This window comes from Macaca thibetana, chromosome 8 (assembly GCF_024542745.1).
Source record: "Macaca thibetana thibetana isolate TM-01 chromosome 8, ASM2454274v1, whole genome shotgun sequence".
Classification (NCBI taxonomy): domain Eukaryota; kingdom Metazoa; phylum Chordata; class Mammalia; order Primates; family Cercopithecidae; genus Macaca; species Macaca thibetana.
In genome coordinates, this window is record NC_065585.1 from 112,318,818 (window position 1) to 112,345,562 (window position 26,745).

The 26,745-nt window shown below is 37.1% G+C and overlaps 1 protein-coding gene across 13 annotated transcripts in view; it reads right to left on the minus strand.

The window, feature by feature from the left end:
- Positions 1–7,539: 7,539 nt before the first annotated feature.
- The window catches only part of WRN (WRN RecQ like helicase), a 139,077-nt gene continuing 119,871 nt past the window's right edge, over positions 7,540–26,745 (minus strand). For 10 of the 13 annotated variants that reach the window (XM_050802422.1, XM_050802412.1, XM_050802413.1 and 7 more), the window contains 4 exons: positions 26,607–26,738; positions 23,827–23,989; positions 14,090–14,280; positions 7,540–8,303 (listed from right to left, as the gene is read on the minus strand). In XM_050802422.1, the coding sequence (XP_050658379.1) occupies positions 8,196–8,303; positions 14,090–14,280; positions 23,827–23,989; positions 26,607–26,738 (594 nt within the window). In that variant the 3' untranslated portion in view covers positions 7,540–8,195. Of the gene's footprint in view, positions 8,304–12,690; positions 12,723–14,089; positions 14,281–23,826; positions 23,990–26,606; positions 26,739–26,745 lie in introns of those variants that run through there. The other 3 variants (XM_050802421.1, XM_050802423.1, XM_050802425.1) reach the window with 3 other exon arrangements.

Genomic DNA, 26,745 nt, shown 5'->3' on the forward strand with positions numbered 1-26,745 from the left:
TATCAATATTGGTTAAAAAAAATCATGCATTTTAGTCTTTAAAAAGTGGAAGTAAAATTGTATATAACAGGAAACCAGGAAGGAAACACAGAGAACAGTGGAAGCTCACTGAGGTCCTTGTGTCCAAGAGAACAGACAGGGCCACCTCTAATATATTTTTGGAACCCAAGACAAAGGAACAAATAGAAGCCCAAATATGAAATATTTAAACATGTCAGGCTAACTCCATTTAAATACATTCTATCCTCCTACCTAGACAAATATATAACAACCTGGAAGACCAGATTTGAATTGCAGATTTGAATGCTCGTATTCCTTAGGATTCTGTCCTGTTGGTGCAGGGAGAATCAGCCCATGGACACAACCCACTCCTCCTCCTCTGGCTTCACTCTGCACCACCAAGAGGCTCCTGTGCCTACGGACACTCAGCCTGGACATCAAGCCTTGTCCATAAACCTCCACAAACAGCCATTCTTTGACCATCTTTTGTTGGAGGCCGAAAGAGTGAGGGTCGTGATCAACTCAGTAAACCACTGGAGGCTATATGAGTAAACAGCAAACTGTTCTCATGAAAGCAGGTTGTCAGCAAACTGACAAACTGTGTCTGCCGCCCAGAAGGAATGCCGAGGGCAGTCATGCCTCAGGTGCAAGTGTTTCTTGTGATCAGGCACATCTGAAGCCTGTTAACGATAATGTGAACCTGTGATCAATCCAGCAGCTGACCAATCGTTACCTCTTCCTCCCGGCTCTTTCTACCCAATAAACACAAAGGGCTGTAGAAGCTCAGGGCGGCTGCCTTTGCTCACTAGAAGCAGTGAGCCCTCTTCTTCCCTGGGTCCCTTTCTTTAAAACAGTTACTTTTGTCTTAAGTTTTCATTTCTGCTTTCATCCCCCTTCGTTCAGTTTCATAGTAACTGTCACAGTCTTTCAGACCAGAAACGAACTTATCAGATGGGGAAACAAGGCCAGAAGCCCCTGCAGCCCCTGAAGGCAAGGCGTGTTTGGGCCAGGCATTCTGGGGCATGGTCTAGAGAATGGAGACAGGTGTGAGCCAGTGAGCACATCCCCTGGCTCCAAAGATTCTTCGCCTCATGGAAAAGGTAGAGGACGTCCTCTCATGAAGGCTCACCTGCTGGGGAGTTTAACGGAAGTAGGTAGTCAGGTCCATGGCAGCACCAGGATGAGCACCCACTGATGTCACACAGCTCTCCCAGCCTCAGGACTGGAAAGGATTCGGTCCACCTCTGCAGCTTTTCCTTAATTATTTGGGGGCCAAGACATCTAACATACCCCAGGAAACCTAGACCAATAGTTCCCTTGAGGTCCAAGAATCTCCTTAAAATCCTTCACATTCATATCCTTGCCCTGGGGCTTTCCAGCCCTCCAGCCAGCACCCTAAGATCCTGCTTGCCTGCCAGTTGATGGCTCAAGAGAGGTGTATGGAGGTTGACATTCAGAACGGAGGGAAAGCAAATGTAATGGTTGCCCATCATTCCAGAAAGCCCTGCCTACTTTATATTTTATAAAAGCAGGGCCATGTGTTGTGGCTCATGCCTGTAATCCCAGTGCTTTGGGAGGCTGAGGCAAGAGTTTGAGACTCATCTGGGCAACACAGAAAGACCCCATCTCTACAAAAAAATTAGCTGGGTGTGATGGCACATGCCTGTCATCTCAGTACTCAGAGGCTGAGGCTACTTGATTGCTTGAGTCCAGGAGTTTGAGGCTGCAGTGAGCTATGATCACACCACTGCACTTCAGTCTGGTGAGAGTGAGATCCTGCCTCTAAAAATAAGTAAACAAATCAATAGGTTGGGTATGGTGGCTCATGCCTGTAATCCCAGCTCTTTGGAAGGTTAAGGCGGGAGGATCACTCGATCCCAGGAGCTCATGACCTGTCTGGACAACATAGGGAGACCCCATCTCTATTTTTTAAAAAGTTTTTAAAACTTAAAATAAATGCAATATATATTTAACAAATACAGAGACTACAGAAACTTAAACAGCTGGCCCTTCTGCCCTTCTGATTGAGGTGGGAGGATCACTTAAGCCCAGGAGTTAGAGACCAGCCAGGGTAACAAATGGAGTCCCTGTCTCTATTCTTTTATAAAGTTCTTAAAATTTTAACTAAAAGAATAAATGCAATATATATTGATTTGATTTAAAATACATGGAGATTATAAAAATTTAAATATCCCTTCCACCCTTCCAATTCCACTCCCCTGAAATAACAAATGTTAATGATTAGGAATGTTTCAGTCTATAACTTAAAAAAAAAAAAAATTGTGCAAATCCTTCACAGGATCTCCTCTTTTTTTCATTCAGAGTCCATTTTTTCTCATATCTTATTATGTGAAGTAAATGTTTTCTTTAAAATGTTTTGTTTCTTATAGAAAAGGTTTTTTGTGGATGTTTTTTCATTGAATCTTCAGAGTAAATCTGTCCCTCTTAAGCATGAGATCCGTGTTGAGTTTTCTTCTATTTATTCCATCTTTCATGCATCTAGCATGTTGTCTTGCATGCTACAAATGCAAATGTTTACTGAATGAAGACATAAATAAGTATAATACATACTTGTCAATTTTAAACATTGAGTTAGAAAATATAGCTGATTGTGAGGCTAAAGTTTAATTAATTTTCTGAGACACAAAGTTCTGGGTTTAATGAATCGATATTAATAGAATTAATATAGTAACTGTAGTAATTTAGTACTAATTAAGAGTAACCTATTAGATACCTTTCTCTTGCAAGTGAAATCTGTTTAAATACTTCTATGCAATAACAAAGTTAAACATTCATATGAAATATCTCCAATAGTAAGGGCAAATACCTTTCAAATGGTAGGGTCTCTACTTAAAAATCACAAGCAGATACTAATTTTTCAATGATACGTTTTACATTGGAGTCACAAGAGTAATCTGTTACCTGAGTAAGATAAATTATCTCAAGCATTACAAATGCTTAAATATCAAATATGTACTTATTATTTCTTAAACCTAACACATTACTACCAAAGGCTTAATTTATTCTATATTCTACTTATGTCTACATTTTTTCAAGGTTTAAACACATTTACCCAGTAAGGAAACAAGTACATTATCTCAAATGATTTCGAGATTACGTTCCCAACCAAAATCTGGTAAATACCTTCTCAGATAGCTGAGCCTGCTGAAGTCAGCTACCCCATCAAGGCTGTAACTAACCTTCTTCACTGTTTTTCTGTGGTTTTGCAATTCTTTTCCATAAGATACTTAAAGTCTATTAAGCTCAAAAACTACTTTGAGTTCATTCCATTGGATCTTTCATGCTCTTAATTGCATGCAACCTATTTGAACAGGAAGAATCCTATATTCTTTTCTCATTCTGTCTGGTAGGGATACAGCTTTTTTGAATTCCAGGTAACAGTCAGGGCTTTGTCTGACTCTATGGTCACAGGCTACACCTGGGGAATTCGCCTTCAGTTCACCTGTTCCTGTATAAATATTCCGTAACGTGCCGAGGTGGTTCTGGCCCAGCTACTTGCACCTGGTGATGAGGCAGGTGCAAAAAGACAGAACCTCCAAACACACTCAGGTGGTAGGGAGCGAGGGGAGGGAAACTTGGAAGGTAACAAGTTGGTGCAAGTTATTGCTGTTTTTACCTTTACTTTTAAGCCCCGCCCCCACCGGACCTGGGAAAGGAAGGAGAGGGGGCCTCTTCTGACTCCACTCCCCAAGGGGAGGGGGGTTTGCCTCTGAACGTGGCAAGCATGACCAGGTTTGGATCTAGGGCGCTGGGGTCCTGGTGGTGCTCCAGTGGGCCCCCTCCCTACCCCTGTGACTTGTCCAACCTCCCTACACCTTCAAATGACAAGTTCGCCCCCCGCCCCAGTCCCCAGTGACGAATCCAGCCGCGCTCCCATTCTTCACACAGGGTAGGGACAGACTTTCAAAGACTCGGAGATCCCACGGGTGCGGGTTGGAGACCTTACTCTGCCGGTTCCCAGTTCCCTTACCCTGAGTACACGACTTATGCTCCATTTAATTTTCCATAAGAAATCGCTCTCATGTACTTGTTCTGTGTCATTACTTCTAATGGCAAAATCACCAATTACTTTTGTTACCAGTGGAGGGTGTCCAGGTTCTTGGTGTCTTGAACGAAGAATTGGACAAAATACACAAAGCAAGGAAAGAATGAAGCCACAAAATCAGACATTACTGAAAATAAAGTACCCTCCACAGGCTCCGGGACTCAAGAACCAATGGGAGGCTGAAGTGAAACAACCAATCAGAGGCTGAAGTGAAGTCACAAAGGTTACCCCCTATGCAAGCATCTGATTGGTTGTGGAAAACAACCAATCAGAGGCTAAAGTGAAGTTAGAAAGTTACATTTCTAGGCAGACAAGACTTGGCCTGCAGTCTTATTGGTCACAAAGTTACATTCCTACGCAGAAAGCAACAGAGGTACTTTCAATTTTCCATCTGCCACGCAGAAATGTGGCGGGGAGGGGCGGTTGCAAAAGGAGTAGCCATCTGGTCCTTTTGTTATTTAGGTGTGGAAAATTGGGGTTTTCCTTTGGATTTAGTTCTACGAAGTCAGTGTGAATCGGCCTTGGTTTCCCTGCGTCCAGACCCTATTCTCCTGCCTCACTTTTGCACCAACCTAATACAACAACCCATACAGAACTTAAAGATCCAGGAAGCCTCTGCCTCCATCCAGGAGCTGCTTCATCCTCTACTCTGTGTAACTACCTCTGAGATTCCATATCCTTTGAGATTAAAAACACTTCACATCTTCTGTGTCTGTTGACGGGTCTTTCCACCAGTTACATCACTGTGCTTCTGTGGCAACTGAATACAACTGGAAGTGAAAAACAACTCCTCATTCAAATGTTTCTGAAATATTCAGAGGTAGGGCTCATTTCAGGAAAGGCATGAACCAGCAGCTCAGCAGGCCACACACCTACGCCAGATCCAACGCTGTTACTAGGGACTAGCTTAGATGAGGTCACAGGTGCCAATCCAATATCCAGGTGGGTATTACTCTCCTTGGAATGAACCCCAACAAAAATCAAGAGCCACAAGAAATGGGGAAAGAGAGAATTTATGCTGGGAAGGCATAAAGTCCACTACAGATAACATAAACAACAACAACAACAACAACAAAATTCTCTCTCTTCCCCTCTGGCTATGTATATGGCATGAGACTATACCATATTTCATTTCAAGAGTGTTCAAAGCAGCTGGGCATAGCGGTGCACGCCTATACTCCCGCCTACTCAGCAGGCTGAGGCAGAAGTATCACATGAGCCCAGGAATTCAAGGCTATAGCATGCTATGATCATGCCTGTGAATAGCCACTGCACTCCAACCTGGGCAACACAGCAAGATCCTGACTCATTTTTTTTTAAAAAGGTCAAAGCAGTGCTGTTGAAAACAGAAAAAAACTGAAAGCAACTTTAATGTCCAACAATATGAAGTAAGGTACATAATTCATGGTATACCTTTATAATAAAACATTACATCAGCATTTCTCAATCTTTTAGGTCTGAGAACCCCTCTATACTCTCACAAAAAAAATCACTGAGGACCCCAAAGAGCTTTTGTTAATGTGGGTTGTATCTATCACTACCACTTTTGTCTGGCTTAACAGAAGTGGCTGGATTCTCAGATCTGCTTCTGCATTCAATCCATTTTGATATGCTGTTTTGGCTGAAGTATATGAAAAAGATCTGACTTTACACGGGCACGTAGTTGGGAAAGAGAAGAGTATTTTAATAGCTTGTTCAGATAACGGTGGACGTTCTTCTCCAAAATTTTACCAAAACCTGGACAAGTGATAGTTTCTTAAAGATTAGTTGCCGTGTGTAATCTGAAACTGTATCAAAAACTTTTTCATACTCTGTTATATTCAAATCCACTGGTCCATCTTGTCCTCTGAACAGATCTTTTACCCAGTCATGATTTCTTTTTTTAGTTTTGAGATGGAGTCTTGCTCTGTCGCCAGGCTGGAGTGCAGTGGCACAAGCTCAGCTCACTGCAATCTCCGCCTTCTGGGTTCAAGCAATTCTCCTGCCTCAGCCTCCCAAGTAGCTGGGATTTCAGGCGTGTACCAATACACCCAGCTAATTTTTGTATTTTTAGTAGAGACAGGGTTTCACCATGTTGGCCAGGGTGGTCTCGATCTCCTGACCTCATGATCCGTCCGCCTCAGCCTCCCAAAGTGCTAGGATTACAGACGTGAACGACCGCGCACGGTCTCAGTCATGATTTCTTAACATCACATATTAGTCATCCAGAACATGCTGATTCACTGAGTTATAAGGATCTTCTAAACACAGAAAAAAATATTTACATAATATCAAAAACTCACATTTGTTAATTACTATCCATCTCATTAGAAAAGGTTTTATGTAAGACTGTGCACGATGGCTCACACCTGTAATCCCACTATTATGGGAGACTGAGGCAGGAGGACTGCTTGAGGCCAGGAGTTCAAGACCAGCCTGGGCAACCTAGAGACCTCATCTCTACAAAACATAAAAAGAAAAAATTAGCAGGCCATGGTGGTATGCACCTGTAGTTTCAGCTACTCAGAGGCTGAGGTGGGAGGATAAGAAAGAAAGAGAGACAGACAGAGGGGGCAGGGTGAGGAGGGGAGAGAGAGAGAAAGACAGAGAGAAGTCTTTATGTTAAGGAAAGCTGTCAAGCTTCCAGTGGAGGAATACAACTTTTCCAAAATAATACATTTTGCTAGAAATCTCCAATTTTATCATTGGCACAACAAATACCATCAGTTGTTTTCCGAGAAGAGGCCATCTTAGTTCAATTTTGAGAAAATGTCTGCCAAACATCCAAATCTAAATAACCAATCATCGTTTTTCATCATTCTTTTCAGTGAAAATGGCATTCCATGAAAAAAAAGCAGCAAATTCAATTGGCAACTCAAATAAACAAGTGCTTCTCCTGGAGACAGCCTCTTACCTAGGCATGCAGCAGATGTGTCTGTGCGTACTTGCTACTCCATCACACAGGATATTCACAGGGTACTGCAGATGCACACACAACAGCATGCAAATGCAGAAGCCATGGCTGGAGAACTACATATCACATATTTAATAGGCGCTACTACCTTCTGGTAATGGAATGCAGAAAAATGGGAATATACGAGACTTTTATATTTTACCTAAAAACAAGTGAATATAAAAAAGTCTGGTGGGATACACAAAAGAGGTTGACTGTGATTAGCTACTAGTAAAATTATGAATGATTTTTATTTTCATTTTTCTCACTTCCCTGGATTTTCTAGTTCTTCTATGACAGATATATTTGTTTCTTAACAAGACATTTTTATTTACAAAAAAGCCAATCAAAGGCTTTGAAATGTATAGTGAACTGCTTAAAGTTAAATAACCATAGTTTGCCCAACTCTGTGTCACAGTATAGGTTTTAAATTAAGTCACGTGTGCTACATAAGAGAGATTAGAATCAAATTCTGACATCCTTGAAAAATAAAGGTACTTAAAGTAATTAAGTAAATGAAAGCTAAAAAATATCTATAATATTCAGCGTGAAAATCATTGTTTTATTATTTGAAAAATAATAGAAATTGTATATAAAATACAAAATGTACAGTTGCCTAGTGCAATTGGTATCCATTTTACATTTTTTACATTTTTTCCCCCTAGTTAATGGCACCCAAAATGTGGTTTCATTTTCACTGGCCTGGTTAACTAATACCATTTAACAATGTGTTTAAGAGCTTCTTCAAAAGATAGTAAAGACAATTTGTAAAATAACTATGCTTTCTTACATTTACAAAACAGAATTTTGATAATATATGAGTATTTTATACCACATAATTACCATGTAACTACTAATCTGTTGTCTATATCAAATCACAGCACATAACATTTTCCAAATACACTGTTTTAATAAAGAGATTAGAAAATAGGACAGTAACAGTTTCTTAAAGCAATCTTACAGGAAGTCTAATTTAATATTCTGTTAGGTAATGTACTCACGTAGCCTCCCAGAAGACCCAGAAACTTTACGTGAATTGCGGAAGGCTGATTTAAGACGCTAGTTCTTCAATAAACAGTGAACTCTGTAATCAGAATCATTTTTAAGTCAAAATACTATTCCTTACTCTTCAGAAATAAAATATAACTCTCCTCTTGTAATACAGCAAGAAACATAATTGTTCCGGTAATTGCCAGCTTAACTAAAAAGGCCTCCCCTTTTCGTTTTGTCCATTAATTTCTTGCTGGTGTGACTTCCTTTGGCAAACCACATAGGTAATCGTCTCTTTCTCTCTGCAGATGAAGTCTATAGGAAATAGAAAGAAAAAGAAATCAAATCTTTGTACTACTGAGAAGGGGTATTAGTTGCAAACAAGTAACATAGGTTCCTGAATATACACCCATCCTTTCTCCTCCATCCAAAAAAAAAAAAAAAAAACAAATTAGTGGTTATCTACATAATTTATTTCTGGATCAAAAAGTAAATAAATATAAGAGATATAAAATCACTACATCATTTCTTTAGGCAATTACTTGCCATCTCATCACATAGTCTTAGACACTCAAGACACCTCATTCAGTAAGTAAAAATCTAGACATTATTTCAGATCTATATCCCATGGTGTACTTGCTTTGAGTTGACCAAAATGGTGAATTTAATGTTTTGAGGAAGGAACATGCCTGGGCATGTATACATACACAAAGAGTTATATTATGCATGTGAAAAGAATATAGCTTCTAACATCTACAATGGGAGGTAGACAGACTTGTCCAATCAGCACCCTGTAGAGTGGCCAAGGCATAGTATGCTTAATAAACATTTGCTAAATAAATGGAAAAAATAAAAGTTTGTCTCATAGACTCATCTGAGAATCACTATAGATCCACTTCCCAGAAAAAAAGAGAAATATACACGTGCACACTTTCGCACACATTTCAGCAGCTCACGTGTCAAAGAGCCTCTAAACCTCAGGTTAAACATCCTTGAAAAAAAATAATTTAAGGCTGGGTGAGGTGGGTCATGCCTGCAGTCCCAACACTTTGGGAGGATTATTGGAGCCCAGGAGGTCAAGGCTGCAGTGAGCTATAGTCATGCCACTGCACTCCAGTCTGGGCTGCGTAAGACCCCGTCTCAAACAAAACAAAACAAAACAAAACAAAAAACAAAACAAACAAACAAAAAAGGTAGTGTTTGGGTACAATACCATCTGCACATGAAAAAGAATTAGATAATTTTAAGTAAGTGTTTCATAAGCCTACAGTGGCATACATTTGTGTTATCTCAGAGTACTAGATCCTCAGGATAACATAACAGAGAAATCATTCCATCATGAGTACATCTTGGAATCCAGAGTTAATTTGGGGTTATTATTAATAAAAGTAATTGAGAGATTTTATGAGAAGTTTGGCCTTATCTAAGGTACAATGTGTCTGTTAGCCTAAAATACAAAAATACCATTTATTCCATTTCAAGAATGAAGACTATCTAGATATTGTTCATCAGCTGCTTGCTATGTTTGATTATATTTTCTATGTTTAAAAAAGGCTTTGAAATATTTAACAGTAGGAAAACAGCAAAAGATCCTTGGCAGAACACTCTGAAACTTCATATTTAAAAAAGGTAAAAACTTAGCTGTTCCAGCTTAAGTAAAAAAATCCAGGGTAGAAAAAAGGGCTTTGTACACATCAGCAAAGGCTAAAGAAAAAACTGGCTAAGATTGCAACTTTGTTCCTAGGTACCCAACTGCAAGCAGGGAAGAGAAAATCAAAAGAATGGATGAGACTTATACACACTGTAAGATACTATGACTTAGAAATAATAAATATTGGGGATATAAGGTGGCATACAGAAAAGGCATTTTGCATTTTTCTAATGATCCGTGATGTTGAGCTTTTTTTCATGTTTGTTGACTACATAAATGTCTTCTTTCGAGATGTGTCTGATCAAGTCCTTTGCCCACATTTTAATGTTTTTTTTTTTTTTCTTGTAAATTTGTTTAGGTTCCTTGTAGATCCTGGATATTGGACCTTTGTCAGATGGATAGATTGCAAAAATTTTCTCCAACTCTGCCAAAAGAGGAGGACATCTGAACAGTAATAAAGCAGAGGAAGAAACCCTAAGTCATGTTGTATGTAGCCTAATACCATGGAGTAGCATAGACTTTGAAATCAGGCAGAACCAGGTTTGAACTTTAATTGAGCCACTTGCTAAATGTATGACCTTATTATGCATGTTACTTAAGCTTCAATGTCTTCACAGAGAAATGGAAATAATAGTACATAACATCACTGAATTATTTGGAGTTAAATAAGAATAAATGTAAAATAGCAAAATCCTAATTTCTTCTTCATACTCATTAATTGGTAGCTAATATCATTTCAAGTCTTCTGTATTTCTATAAACATGATCATCAGCATTTATAGTGGAATTATAATAATGATCTCATTTCATTGAAAAAAGGGGGAAATACTTACACTGAGTGTGTCTTTCAAGTGTCAACAGTAAATTATTTGAAGAAGTGTTCAGTATGAGATCTAAGTTACCTAATAGAAACAATGTCTTCCAGTGTCTATTTCCTTCCTCAGTAGACTACTAAAATTCCCAGCAACAAAATTTTAAGGGCCTCTTTACATCTTTTTAATACTCCCAACTCTGTTACCAAGCTATTACCATTAAGTTATGAACAGGAAACATCAACTCATTTGCTGATTATATGTGCACATACAGATGAAGCAAATACAGAAATATGTAAGTTACGTTCACATTTAATTTCATTTATAAACAAGGTCAATCCATATATTTAGTTACCAAGCCTGATGCATTTGTCATGAAAACTATTTTCATAAATCAATTTTACCTGTGAATCAGCATCTGTAAATAAATCTTCTACAAAACTATTTGTATAAAATATTGTGTATTTTAATTTGTAATCAAACTCAGTGATCAAGCAGGAAATGTCACACATTCTCTCTTATACAGTCAGGAAAAATAAGAAGAAAAAAAAGGCACAGGACGAGAGGTACTGGGAAGACGGTGGCGGCAGCAGCAGCAGCAGAGCTTTTAATCTTTCTGAATTCCAGAATTAAGACAGAAGTAGATAGTAAAACCCCAAATCCATTGTCAACATTTACAATAAAACCAAGTGTAAAGGTGTCCTTGGGAAACTAAAATTGTAACAATGTAGGGGCAAACCACCAACAGCAATTAAGACCTGCACAGTACTGACATCTGTACGGGAGAAAGCAGAGGCAAGCAGTGTCCGATAACAAGAGAACCCCAAGATAGCCCACAGGCAAACACTGGGAAGACAGATTAATGAGAGATTAATCTGATAATAGCATCTGAAAATGGGAGAGCTTTTGTCCAAGCCAATAGCGAGTACAACGAATCCACAGTGATCTCTTAGGTGAAGAGCGCAGCTGGCTACTCTGAACCCTGGGACTAGCCGAGGCTGCCTTCTAGGAGAAGGCTCCACATTCAGGAGAAATCACTGGGGTTAAATCAAAACCAAGCAGGACAGGTACAACAGAGACTAAAGGGAGACAAAGCCTAGATAAAAATGGCAGAGTAGATCTCATAAACCAAGTTTCCATATTTTAGACATTATACAAAAACATTAGAGACAGATGTGAAATTGGGAAAATCATCCTGAACCATGCCTTCTTTTGAAAGTACAGGAAAACTAATCTCATATGAAAACGAGCAAAAGAAAAGTATCAAGGTCAAATCTTTGACACCAGAAAGACTTGCTTAGATACAGAATAAAACTGTATTCTTTCAAAATGAACTAGAAAACATTAGGAAAATTATCTAAAACACAAAAAGATGTCACAAATCAAAATTAGAAAAATTCAAAACTGGGGGAAAACTGAGGGGGAAAACTGAGGAAAGAATCAGAAATAAAAGAAAAAAATGACAGAAGTCTTCAGTTAATAAGGTTGCTCCTTTGGTAAAACTAAAATAAAATAATATCTCTCTATATAAATAAACAAAGAATTTTTAAATCCAGAACCTTTAAAAAATAATTTAAAAATAAGTGAATACAAAGCTATGTGGAATACAGAAATAAATACAACTGATTATGTTAAAAGAGAAATAGAAGGTGAAAAGGAAGAAAAAAATTTAAAGAGAAATGAAGAAATAAAAAGAATGCATGAAAAGTGACAAATATTGAAGCTGGGTAAAGAAGATCCAACATACATGTATAGCAGAAGTTCCTGAAGAAGAAATACAAAGTAATGGAACAAAATACTAAAAAGTATGATTTAAGAAAACTTTATAGAACATTTTTTAAAAAACTATCATTTAAGAAAACTTTCCAGAAATAAAAGAATACTAAATATTTAAAGAATCCACCATGTACCTATGGATACTGAATCCGAATTATCAATGCCAAGACATCATCTTTCTGTTAAACAAAGACATGATTGAGCTTCTATCTTAATAGCAAACACAAGAGATGTAAACATAACAATACGTCAACTAATAAAAAGAATTTGTTCTAATGACTTTATCCTTTGTCAGAAGCCTCATAATTATAAATGAAACAGACTAAGGGATATAAATCAGGTCAGTAGAGAAGATGAACGTTAACATATGACAGATTCTGAAAGTAGGCCTCCAACACTCTACAGAAATCAGCTTTTCATAAAGGGAGGCTGATGAAGACAGATGCTTTGGATGACTCACTCACCTCTACTTCCCAGCCCCAACACGGTTGTTCCCCTAAATGGGAAAAAGGGGCCAAATAAGGTAGACCTTTTAGAATCCAGTAAGTTTAGTAAAATTTCTTCCCACCCAAACCCCCACAATATCCCCCATTCTCTTGTTGACATGTAATGTTACTGAAATAGGGGAAATGCAAAAATGGCAATATATAGTTAAAATTTTACTACAAATGTGCTTCTATATTGAGGAAAAATAGTAAGTTACACCTTTTCCTGTATTGACAGGTTGAAGCTGGGAAAAAATAAGAGGGTCTTAGGCATTTGGTATAGATTACATTAACAGAAGGCTGAGCATTAGAAGCTAAATTTCATTACCTCCACCCAAAATATGTTTTCTTTAATGTTCCTCTTACAGCTAGTTCAGTTATGAACAATATAAAGATTTCCAACTAATTAAGTTTCATTAGATTATCTAGGACATGACTCTATATACAGATTTAACTCAAGTACAGAATTTAAAAAGACCAGCTCCCCTTATTTTTAAGCAATTCAAAAAAATAGCAGTTTAATTGCCAAACAGCCTATAAAGATTACCTTAGAACTAAAGTGTAATTCCTAATTCTCTAATACAAATAATCACCACCACCTACTGCCACACTGAATTTACCAACTAAGAATTTAAACAATTTTTTAGTTAATCATTTCAAAAACATTTATAATGGAGTCATGTAATTTTAGACCTGGAAGATACCGAAGGTCAAATTTTTAAATTTATGCCATTATTTAAGAGTCATATTACTAAATAATACTCTCTGATTGCTATTTATCTCATGCCATACAAAGAGCAATTATTTTTGAAGCATTTGATTTTAATAAAACATACCATCTAACATAATACTAAATTTGTAATCTATCTATGATCATGCAAAAGCACTAGGAAATGCTGAGAGCCATAAGCAACAGTAATTCTTGTACCTCAGATATTCATATCATAGTAACAGACGATGATGAATGACAGAATGATAATAAACCAGTCTGGGAGGTATTTATAACACAATTTGTTTTCACTTTCATTAACTACATAAACTGCCATATGCTTAAATTCATTAACTATACATCCAAAAGGAAGATTTTTCCAGGCTATATGGTCAATATGAGGTACAGGTAAAATTTAAGCTGACATTCTACACAGTAAGCTAAACAGATGGACTAAACATCCCTTTTACTGTCTTTTTTTAAAAAATCACTTTTCTCAGATCATATTTATGAAAAGTAAAGGAAATGTGGCCCATAGAGAAAGTAATCATATCAGAATTCATAACAGTTCAAAAAATACAGCATTCTAGTACTAGGATATGCAAATTGAAGAAACTGACACTATATGAAAATTCTCTATATAATTAACAGCTTGGTATTGATGCCTACTTCTTCCTTGCTTCTCTTAGAACTTGAAGAGATCTCTTCAGAACTGGGAAAATATCTCCTTTTGTTGACATCACATGAAGGCTGAAGTCTGCTGTCAGTACCATGTTTAAGGATCGCAATTGCCATGTGGATAAGGTATGTGTCAATGTTTTCAGGAACTAACATTCTGATTTGGTTAATTTCACTCATATCTGTAAAAGATAAAAAAAAAACTCCATTTCAAAATAAATTACAGAGAACATTTTAGAAAACGTATCAGCTAGAAATAGTGAAATATTCTGTAGAAAGGAAGGAGGAGGGTTGCCAAAGAAGTTTCCTCTTTCAAATGCCTATAGCCTTACGGAACGGAAATGAAGTAAAAACTCCACTCGGGTATCACTATCACCTGAAGCCCCTGCCTCCAAGGTCCAAAGTCAGGTCAGTACTATTGACACCGCATAAATTGTGTTTCAAACTGTCTTTTGTGGGCTGCCATGAGAGTCAAAACAACCATTCATAGAATTGCTCTAAAGGAAATTGTGTTTCCAATTCCAAATATCAATTATAATTAGATTTTTCTTAAAATAATTTATTCTGATCACTTGCTGGCCTTTTGCCTAAGATCAAGTATAATAATGATTTATTCTTTAAGTAGAAGCTAATCGTACTTGTAAATAAGATTCTAATAAAAAGGATTCTTTCAATGGCTATTACTGTAATAACAAGAGACATAAATGATTTTAAATGCACATTAACTAGATGAGATTTCTGGGAACATATTTCTTATTTTCAGAATCAAGAAACTTTACATTTTTTTGCAACTCAACAGAACTAATTCAGACTGTGTCAATTTCTTGACACCTTCTAAAATTATGTAGCACCCTCCTATAGGCAAGCCAATAATTATGTTTCAGCACTTCCTTCCAACATCACGTTTTTCTGCAATGCTCCAGAGTGCGGTAAACCCAAGCAGTTTAGAACCTACCCATTCACCTTCACCTAATTTACAAAACATATCCAACATTTGACACCCAACTCAAATCAGTGATCAGAAACCAAGTATTTTTCAAATGACAAACTGAAAAGACGTTCTTTAAATTATTAGTTTTCAGGTTTATATTTTCCTTTCTTCTAAAGATTAGCTTGCTACTCCAAGACTCCTCAAAACACTGCAGTTTAAAAAGCAAAAAACAAAACAAAATAAAACAAAAAACAGGAAGAGAAAGTTATGCAGCTAATATAAACTAGGTCAGTGGGTTAACTAATTAAAGTTTCAAAATCTTAAAAAGGAAAAGATCACCTCTATACATAGTAAAATCAGCAACGTGACTATCTTATCTCTCAACCAAACTAAAATTGTATTTGTCCCTTGATCATTATATCATCCTAATAATGTCAAAATTCCCCCAATTTTGCTATTTCATCATTTTTTAATGGCTGAGGAGTATTCTGTTGTATGTGTGTATCCAAATTTACTTTGAGTTCCCTTTTATTTGTCTTCAAATTTTAAAATACGTTTGGAACACCTTGGGCACATTAGTCCACTTTGTTCAACGGTAAATTTTACAAAAGCTAAACACAGATCAAGTATTTCCAGTTAAAATTTAGCATCAGAAGATATGTTGTATATATAAAGTACATACCTGATTACAAAGGCTTATTACAGAAAAAAGTACATAAAATATCTCATTAATAATTTTCAGATTGATTACATGTTGAAATGATAAAATTTTAAATATAGTAGACTAAATTATATTATCGAAATAAATTGCATCCATTTACTTTTTAAAATGTGGCTACTAGAAAATGTAAAATTGCATATGTAGCTCGCATTATATTTCTACTGATAGTGCTGTTTTAGAAAGACCATATAAATTTTCCCACACTCAAAACCAAGTAATATACCACTACATTGCATTAAATTCATTTTCTTCCATGGGTATTTAGAAATTAGATAAATAAACTATGGATGATTAATTTCTTCATACTATAAATGTGACATTTATAAACCAAGTTTTTAGGGAAAAATCACACAAGCTTGAGCTATTATCGTGTAATGGGCTAAACAAATTAATTTTAAAAGAAAAAATAAGATATTTCATTCACTTTTGAATCACTTTATTTCTAAAATTAGAATGTCTTTTGTTCATAAAATGATGATGCATAAACATCCGCTTATGGTGTTAAACCACTATTAATGATTTAAAGTTAAATGTATAAGGTTAATTTCTAGATATAATTTAAAAATTCATATATTTTTCTAATATATTTCTACAAGTACCCTTTATATTTCTATGGTAAATTCATCCTGCATTTTATACATATGCAAATAAGTGGCATTTAGCTTTACAGGTGCATCTCATTCTGCTCTAACTTCCCATGTAAATAAGTGCTGAAAATATCTACCGCAGAATTCATGACAACACTGGCTACACGCCTTCAGTGTTTTCAAAGAGATCATATTACCCTTACTTCTGTAGTAGATCCCTTGGAAGCCACTCTTAATTTTCCAGTTACATGCACATTAAGAATGGGAGAATAAAATTAATCAAAATACTATCTAGGTACCTCATTCAATGCCTTAATTTATTATTAAGCATAGTTCGAATCCCAAATCCATAAACAGAGTTTAAAATTATATAAACAAGGACAAACGAAAAGAATACGAAGGTACAAAGCTCCTTTAAATATGAACAGTTTTCCAGACAAAACCTACTTAACAAATAAGAGTATGAAATTAATAGCTATGTTTTCTCAATTCATAATTACTCTATTTTTAGGTAAAGATTGTGTCATAATAAAATACAGGAAACTTCTCAATTCAGGATTGTACAAAGTTTAGATTTAATCAAACTCGTTCTTTAAAACTCTAAATTATTGTGGCATGGCTACAGTTAAATAAAATATGAAAATAGCATATCTGAATCATTATTATAGTATGTATATCCTCATTCCTTATTATCATTTATAATCCAACAATGTTTTCTCCAGTAAGAGAACAAAAGGTATTTTATAAAGAAAAAACAAGAATCCAAAAGCACAATCTCACATCCATAAATGATAGTTTAATGATTGAGTGTACTATCAAAAGAAATAAAAGAGGGCTGGGCTCAGTGGCTCACACCTGTAATCCCAGCACTTAGGCAGGCTGAGGTGGGAGGATCACTTGAGACTAAGGGGTTCAAGACTAGGCTGGGCAATGTAGTGAGACCCCATCTCTACAAAAAATATTTGAAAATTAGCCAGGTGTGGTCCCAGCTACTTGGAAGGCTGAAGTGGAAGGCTTGCTTGAGTCCAGGAGTTCAAGGGTGTAGTAAGCTATGATTGTGCCACTGCACTCCAGCCTGGGCAACAGAGTGAGACCTTGTCTCAAAAAAAAAAAAAAAAAAAAAAAAGCTAATGGTTATCACAACCTTCTTAACCTCCTCTATTCTAGATTTAAAAGTAGGCTACAAAAACGTACTTTTTCATATTATATGTGCAACCTACAGACAGTGTATTAACAGAACAATAAGTTTTTAGTAAGTATATCTTAAGAATTTTTCACCATTATATTCTGCTTGATTTTAATATTTCTTACTTTAAAAAGTTATCTAACATCAAAAATGGAAATTGCAAATCTTAGAATGTAGAGGGTACTAGATATGGTAAGGGGTAAAGACACTCAATAAATAAAGATATGAAACTGATTATAAATAAGTTAATTTGTTTCACTCATCGAGTTTATATACCCATATCCTATATCAGGATTAGAAATTGCGTATTTCTTTCCTTTAAGTTAACTGGCAATACAACTTTAACATGAGTAAAAAGAGAAACTTGTTCAGTCATTAATCTTAGACATGGTATTAAAACAGTTTTATAACTCTCTAGGCCTCACATTCCTTATCTCCAAAACAGGGTGGGATAGGAAAGGGAAAGCGTAATGGTTTCCAATTTCATTTCTAAATCTAAAGTTCCATAACTTTGTGCCTACATGATTTAGAAAGCAAATTAACAGTGCTTCAATTCTTTACCGTGGGCAAATAAAACAGATGTTGTCAATACGTGGCTGAATAATATAATATGAAATTTTCCTTTACCATTTCCCTCTGCCCATAATGAAGTGATGTTAGAATGTCCATTTAGGACATTCAGGAATATATGCCCAAGAATTTTTTAGTGCGAATGAGCACACATGCGTGCGTGCACACACACACACACACACACCATTACAACCGGTTTGAGTTCTTAAATTGTATGTCTCTATAAAATACATATTGGGGAACATTCTTTCTTATATACTTATTAAGTTCATGTATTCTTAAGTGCCTATTAAAAATGACAAACTATAAAAATAATCATATTTAAAGGGTATATTTAAGACACCATAAAACTTTACCATCTGTGTCTTCAGTCATCATCATCATCATCATCATATTCACCACCACCATTTGCTATTACCAGTGTGCCAAAGCTTTCTGAACAGTATCTAATTTAAAGTCATACACCACATAATGATGTTTCAGTCAACCATGGGCAGCCAACAGGAACAAGTATCCATTAGATTATCACACAGCTGAAAAGTTCCTATCACCTAGTGACATCATAGCCATCATAACATCACAATGCAAAGCATCACCCATGTGTTTGTGGTGGTAATGGTGTAAACAAACTCACTTTGCTGCCCGCTGTGTAAAAGTCTAGTATATACAGTACATAATACTTAAAAATGATAAATGACTATGTTACTATGTTTATGTGTTTGCTATATTATACACTTTATAAATATTTTTTAGAAGTTCATCGTAAAACAAGTAGGCCCTTCTGGAGGTATCCAGAAGAAGGCATTGTTATCATAGGAGATGACAGCCCCATGCATGTGACTGCCCCTGAAGACCTTCTGGTGGGACAAGGTGTGGAGGTGGAAGACAGTGAGACTGATGATCCTGAGCCCATGTAGGCCTAGTCTAATGTGTGGGTTTGTGTCTTGGTTTTTAACAAAAAAAAAAAATGTAAAAAGTAAAAACGAATTTAACAAAATCAAAAACAGAAAAAAGCTTAGAGAAGAAGGATATAAAGAAAATATATTTGTACAGCTGTACAATATGTTTGTGTTTTAAGCTAAGTGTTATTACAAAAGAGTAAAAAGATTTTAATTCATAAAGAAAAATCATTACAGTAAGCTAAGGTTAATTTATTATTGGTGAAAGAAGAAAATTTTTTTAACTTTTATTTTAGTTTCAAGGGTACATATGAAGGTACATTATACAGATAGATTCGTATCAGAGGGGTGAGTGTGGCCTAAGTGCACAGGGTTTATAAAGTCTACAGCAGTGCACAGTCCTAGGTCTTCACATTCACTCACCACTCACTCACTGACTCACACAGAGCAACTCCCAGGGTGCAAGCTCCATTCGCCGTAAGTGCCCTATACAGATGTACCCTTTTGTATCTTTTTTTTGAGACAGAGTCTCACTCTGTCTCCCAGTTTGGAGTGCAGTGGCACAATCTTGGCTCACTGCAACCTCCACCTCCTGGGTTCAAGCAATTCTCCTGCCTCAGCCTCCCAAGTAGCTGGGATTACAGGCACCTACCACCACGCCTGGCTAATTTTTGTATTTTTAGTAGAGACGGGGTTTCACCATGTTGGCCAGGCTGGTCTTGAACTCCTGACCTCAGGTGATCCGCCCACCTCGGCCTCCCAAAGTACTGGGATTACAAGCGTGAGCCACCATGCCTGGCCTTTTTAAAAAAATCTGTTACACTGTATTTCTACTGGGCCTTTTCTATGTTTCACTATGTTTATATGCACAAATACCACTGTGTTATAATTGCCTACAGTATTCACTAAAGTCACATGCTGTACAGATTTGAAGACAGGAGCTATACCATACAGCCTAGATGTGTCGTAGGCTACACCATCTAAGATTAAGTCCACTCTGTGAGGTTCCCATAAGATGAAATCGCCTAACAACACATTTCTCAGAATTCATCCCCATCATCAAGCAACGCATGACTATATTTCTCACAATTCTATAAGAGAGGCAATATTAATTCTCCCTGTCTTAGAGATGAGGAAATTGAGGATTAGGGAAATTGGATCACTTGATGGAGGTCACATAACAATGAAATGCTAGAGCCAAGGTCTAAATACAGATCTGTCTATTACCAAAGCCTTTGCTCTTACAGACTAGACCAACACCACCTGTAAGTTTCAGGATATAAAGAAGGCAGCTAAATAATAGCAGAAATGCCAATAGAAAAAAAAAAAAAAAAGGTTGGCAGAGGGAACTACACAAATTCTTTTCTTCTTTTTTTTTTGAGACAGAGTCTCACCCTGTTGTCCAGACTGTAGTACAATGAGGCAATCTCAGCTCACTACAACCTCCTCCACCTCCCAGGGGGGTTCAAGCGATTCTCCTGCCTCAGCCTCCCAAGTAGCTGGGATTACAGGTATGTGCCACCAAGCCCAGCTAATTTTGGTATTTTTAGTAGAAACGGGGTTTCACCATGTTGGTCAGGCTCGTCTCTAACTCTTGACCTCAGTGACCTGCCTGTCTCGTCTTCCCAAAGTGCTGGGATTACAGGCGTAAGCCACCGTGCCCGGCCTGCACAAATTCTTTCAGAGAATACTCAACCTACTACTCAGCCTACTACTCAACATCTCATCGAAAGACGCAAATTGCTTTAAGTCCTGAGAGACAGTACATTTCTAAAGGAAAAAAAATTCCAGACTATAAGCATGAAGAAGACATTTGAGTCTTTGGCTTTCTCTAAAACGCTATCTCATTCTGCACTGGAGAAACAGAGGTTTCGACAACCATAAATCTAATCCTACAAAGTAGTTACTATTTTCCTCTCTCTGCCTTGATTTCTGAAGTTAGGAAGATCAGAAGGTGACCAGGAAAGTTGGCCAGCTTTCTCATAAGATGCCTCTCTAACCTACCTTGGATGTTTTACAGCTTAGCTCAGGATTTGGCTAATTTAACCCTGAAATGCTAACTTATTAACTTACATGGTTAATTCATAAGTATCACATAGATAAATACTCAGATTAGCATGACTACATCCATTCCTTACATACACATCTGCATGGGAAGTTATCAGAAAACTAGGAAGTGATATATAAGCAGAATTCGTTGTTAAGAGTATTCCTCAAATACAAATTTTTCCCAATTTTTAATGTCTTTCATTTCTTCTTGTTGTTGTTCAGATGACATTAGGTAATTTTTCTCCTTTTACCCTTATTGTGGTAACATTTAAAGATTTTTCCAATCTTGAGTCATTCTAGCATTCCTGCACAAACTAGAACTTGTCAGGGTGCAAGATCTTTTTTTTTTTTTTTTGAGAGAGTCTCACTCTGTCACTCAGGCTGAAGTGCAGTGGCACGATCTTGGCTCACTGCAACCTCCGCCTCCCTGGTTCAAGCGATTCTCCTGCCTCAGTCTCCTGAGTAGCTGGGATTACAGGCACGTGCCAACACTGCTGGCTAATTTTTGTATTTTTAGTAGAGACAGGGTTTCATGTTGGCCAGGCTGGTCTTGAACTCCTGACCTCAAGTCATCTGCCCGTCTCAGCCTCCCAAAGTGCTGGGATTACAGGTGTGAACCACCACGCCTGGCGCAATATCTTTTTTATATATATAATTTTTGGGGGGAAGGGATTTATTGTGCTTATGGGTGGCTTTGGTCTTTTAATTTTCCATCTCAGACCTTTATTTTCTGATTTTATCATAATTTTTTAAAATTATAACTTTTACTTTAGATTCAGGTAGTACATGGGCAGGTTTGTTACATTCGTATAACAGGTTTGTTACATTCGTTTGTTACATTTGCAGGATGCTGAGGTTTGAGGTACAATTGATCCCATCACCCAGATAGTGAGCATAGTACCCAACATGCAGTTTTTCAACCACTGTCCCTTCCCACCTTTTCAACCATTGTTCCTTCCCTCCCCTCAGTAGTCCCCAGTGTCTACTGTTACTTTTTTTTTTTTTTTTCTTTTTGAGACAGGTTCTCACTCTGTCACTCACGCTGGAGCGCAGTGGCATGATCACAGTTCATTGTAACCTCAAACTCCTGAGCTCAAGCACTCCTCCTGCCTCAGTCTCCCAAGTAGCTGGGACTATAGGTATACGCCACCACGTCTGGCTAATTTTCTTATTTTTTGTAGAGATGGGGGTCACACTATGTTGCTCAGGCTGGTCTTGAACTCCTGAGCTCGAGGAATCCTTCCATCTAGGTATCCCGAAGTGCTGGGATTATGACACAAGCCACCACACCCAGCCTGTTCTCATTTTTATATCCATATGCACCAACTTTAGCTCCTGCTTATAAGAAAGAACATGCAGTATTTGGTTTTCTATTTCAAACATGACATTGACATAACTTATAAACAGGTTATTTATGTACTATACTTGAAGTCCCCTGGCCACTCCCCCGCATCCCTGGAACTTAGATGAGCACTACTCCAACTTGCCTCCGTGTCTTTCCTTTCCCTGTGCATCCACCGTGATCAATGGAAGTGAAGGAGGTGTTCATTCTTTAGACCTTCAGTCAAGTCATGCTCAAGCCTAGAAATAATCCTGTCTTCTAAGTGACTTATTTTTGCTCAGATCTATTTAAGCACAGTATTGACTGTGCTTTCAGAGAGTGATTTTCCAAATTCTCAGGGGGAATTATTCACAAGTTGTTCACAAGTGGGAGAAACTTCAAGGTAGTAAAAAGTATCTGCACTGCAGCTTTGGAGATGAGGCTTTTGGGATGGCCACTGCTCTATCCTAACAGTCTAAAGAAATTTATCAGATTTATTGAGTTATAAGACCCCAAGTTTGTATTTACACATCTAGGAGAGAAAATCCTCTAACGTATCTCCTATTTATTTCTGTTACCAAAAAAAAAAAAAAAGATAATAATTTAAAATATTTCTACAAGGCAAGCAAAGGGGCTTGCTCTCTGCAGCACAGCTGAGGTTCTGCAGCAAAGTGACAGGAAATCCTTCTACACAGCAGCCCACAGAACTTGGTCTGTCCCTTCCATGTCACAGTAACTGACACCAATGACTGTGTTGATTAGAAAGGCTACTCAAGTGAAACCAATGACAAGGACTCAGAAAGGTTTAGGGAAGAACTAGGAGTCAGGAAGCTACTGGGAATGAATGTGGAGAAAAATATGGTTTTTGCAAGTGATGAGGTAGAAATTAGAAAAAATGAAAGCACTGTTTTGGATGGCAGGGAAGGTGTAACCTTAAGCTGAAAAGGAAAATAAAAATTTCTCAGTGTATTGGCCAGGTGCCATGGCTCACACCTGTAATCCCAGCACTTTGGGAGGCTGAGGTGGGCGGATCATCTGAGGTCAGGAGTTCGAGATCTGCCTGGCCAACATGGAAAACCCTGACTCTATCAAAAGATACAAAAATAGCTAGGCATGGTGGCATGCGCCTGTAGTCCCAGCTATTCAGGAGGCTGAGGCAAGAGAATCGCTTGAACCCAGGAGGTGGAGGTTGCAGTGAGCCAAGATCACGCCACTGCACTCTAGCCTAGGCAACAGAGCAAGACTCTGTCTCAAAAAAACAAACAAAACAAAAGAATTTCTCAGTATATTTTCCTCTGAGTGATAATGGGAAGAAAGACTGTTTTCCTAAAACAAGAAAAAGAATCACAAAAGGTTTTCATAATAGCATAAAGGATTAGTGCTGTTAAAAGTGAAAAATATTAGTAGATTGCTTGTTTACTTCGTCAAGTCATTAAGGGTGCAGAGGCAGGCCATGCTTCTCACCTGAGTTGACGGGAGGGTTTCGGATAACATCAGCAATAATCTTCTGAACCTCTGGAGTCAGGCCTGCTCGCTCCAAATCAAGGGGGCAGCCAGCTTTCACCGCTTGGGATAAGTGCATGCCAATCGTCATGAGAGGCAGAATCCTGCTCTCAGCTATGCTCTTCTAGAGAAAGAACAGCAAAAGAACCCAGTGAATTTTAAAAGTGTCCACTCTACTCATGGAAAGAAAATGTCCAAAACATTCAGGTAGTAAATGCTCAGTGTGAAATAAACAATGAACTAAACCTTTACTTAAACTTTTCATTTTCAGAATTTCTTTAAAACTACCCCCATTATAGCTCTCTATAGGTTCTACTTTTTATACTTATTAAACTGTTTTGAATAAAACAAAATCACCCAGCTTTATCGAAGAATTCAATCCTCGTCCCTCTCTATTCACTTTAGAAAACCATTAGTGGCAGAGAAGTCATTCTCTGTAAGTCTAACAGTTGTTACGACCTTCTGAAAACACAGTAAACTGTAACCCAATACTCTATACACTTGAAATAACACGTGATGGTTTGGTTACACGAATTTCCAAGAAGACAAATCCTAAAATGCTTAGCGATAACATAAGGCTCCAGATGCATTCTATAAAAGGTTCCTGAGAAGACTCTAATAGGTGTTTGAAATTGGCTCTATTCATAAAATAATAATAACCACAGTTCCACAAGGGGTGTCAGCATTTTCCTACCATTGAACTTCACATGAACAGTGCTACATATTTATATGGTTCTTTAAACAAATGTGGCTGCAAATACATTTCAGATACTTATTAGGTAAAACATTCTTTTAAACACCCAGAAAGCTTAGTCACTCAGCTCTAACTTATTTCATGATCCTCTCTTTCAATACATTTTCAAAGTCTGAATTTAGACTGTATTTGCATGAATGTTGACACTTTCACAGAATACAGCATTTAAGGCAAAGTTTTTCATCCTTCAAAGGGAGGTTTTAAATTACTTTCATTAAATGTCTACTAGAAAAGTGTGCACCATGTGTGCATAACATCAGGGTTATTTGATAGCAGGTTTCAAATTACCTCCAACTAATTGTAGTATTGCTCCTGATTAATTAGTCCTAAGCATGTTTAATTCTGCGGTTAACTGGCAAGACTCTCTCAGACTCCTGGGAGGTAAGAATAATTATACCACCATATCACACAATAAAATACAACCAAATAATACCAAAAGCCACAAATGAAGATATAACAGTCTTCACATTTTTAACCATGAATACACACACTAATACATGAAACCCTGTATTACAACTGAGCATTAGAATACACTTTATTCGGAAAATTTGGAGCCAATACCAAATTTTCTTAGTAACTGTTTTCATTTCTACTATACATACATGGTCAAATTAGGTATATACAGGCATTTTTAACATGTACATAGAAGTTATTATTTACATAAGAAATTGAACTTAAAATTCCCATTATGTGTTCTATTTCAAAAATAGTATAATGGAATTATTTGGTTTCTTGGGCAATGGTTTTTGTAAGGAACTTTAAGAAACATGACTGTCAAATTAAAACATTTATTCAGTAAGTAAGATAAGTTATGGACTGTTTATTCTTATTTATTTTAAATGATAAAACCTGAACAAAAGGTGTGTGATACAGGCACTAGTGGATGGAACCAGAGACAATAGAAAAGCAGGCATTGGACCATATCTGTTGTTACAAATCAACTAAATGTCAAGAGGATGAGAATTCAAATTAAACTTACCTGTAAGTCTCATTTTGTCACATTCCATTAAAAACTTACTCTCCATTTTGTATACAAAAAAACCTCAACAGCCTTAAAGATTTATCTTAGATCAATGAAGAAACATTACATATGGTCTTTTTTTTTTTTTTTTTTGGAGACCAAGGCTTGTTTGGTCGCCCAGGATGGAATGCAGTGGCGCAATCTCAGCTCACTGCAACCTTGCAACCTCTGCCTCCTGGATTCATGCGATTCCCGTGTCTCAGCCTCCTAAGTATCTGGGATTACAGGCACGTGTCACTACGCCTGGCTAATTTTTGTATTTTTAGTAGAGACAGGGTCTCCCTATGTTGTCCAGCTGGTCTCAATTCCCTGACCTCAAACGATCTGCTTGCCTCAGCCTCCCAAAGTGCTGGGATTACAGGCATGAGCCACCACACCCGGCCTACATATGGTCATTTGTTACAGCAATTAGATTGTTTTCAAAGAGCATCAAAACAGTACTAGAAGAGAGAGAATGAAAAGCAAGTTTTTAAAAACATATTTCCAGTTGTTTGGCTATGCTTCCAGAGATCCAGTATGTATTTTTTGTACACATACAAGAATATGTGACTATATAAGCATGCATATGCACACACATACATTTACGTTTGTTTTTCTCACTGTTTTGCACCTTCCTGTTTCTTAATGCATCTTGAGGTTGTTTCTTAACACTGTGAATATTTATAGTTTTTAAACTATTAGTCCCATTTTAAAATATGGCTGAGGCAGTATCCCTGAGCTATAAATGTGTTTATCAGTACCCCGATACAACCTCTAGAAGATATTCATGGCCAAACTAAACTTGCTGCTATTACTTAACAGGGAGGCTTAACAGAAAAAGAAAACGTTCTCTTTTAAAATTAAACTGAGATTTATTGTAGAGTTGGAGGAAATTATCCCAAGTCAGAACTTTAATACTAAACAGCTGATAAAACACAAGTTTAAATAAACTAAAAAAATTCCCTGTAACTTGAAAGTCACACTTACCAAAGGCATCTTCTTTTCTTGGAATAAAGAGTATGTGATGGCCACAGACTGTGAAAGTGTGCATATTTTATTTTTTGCTACCAGACTCATCTTCTGTTCTTCTTGAGGTTCTGTACTTGAAAAGAGGTCTGTCTACAGA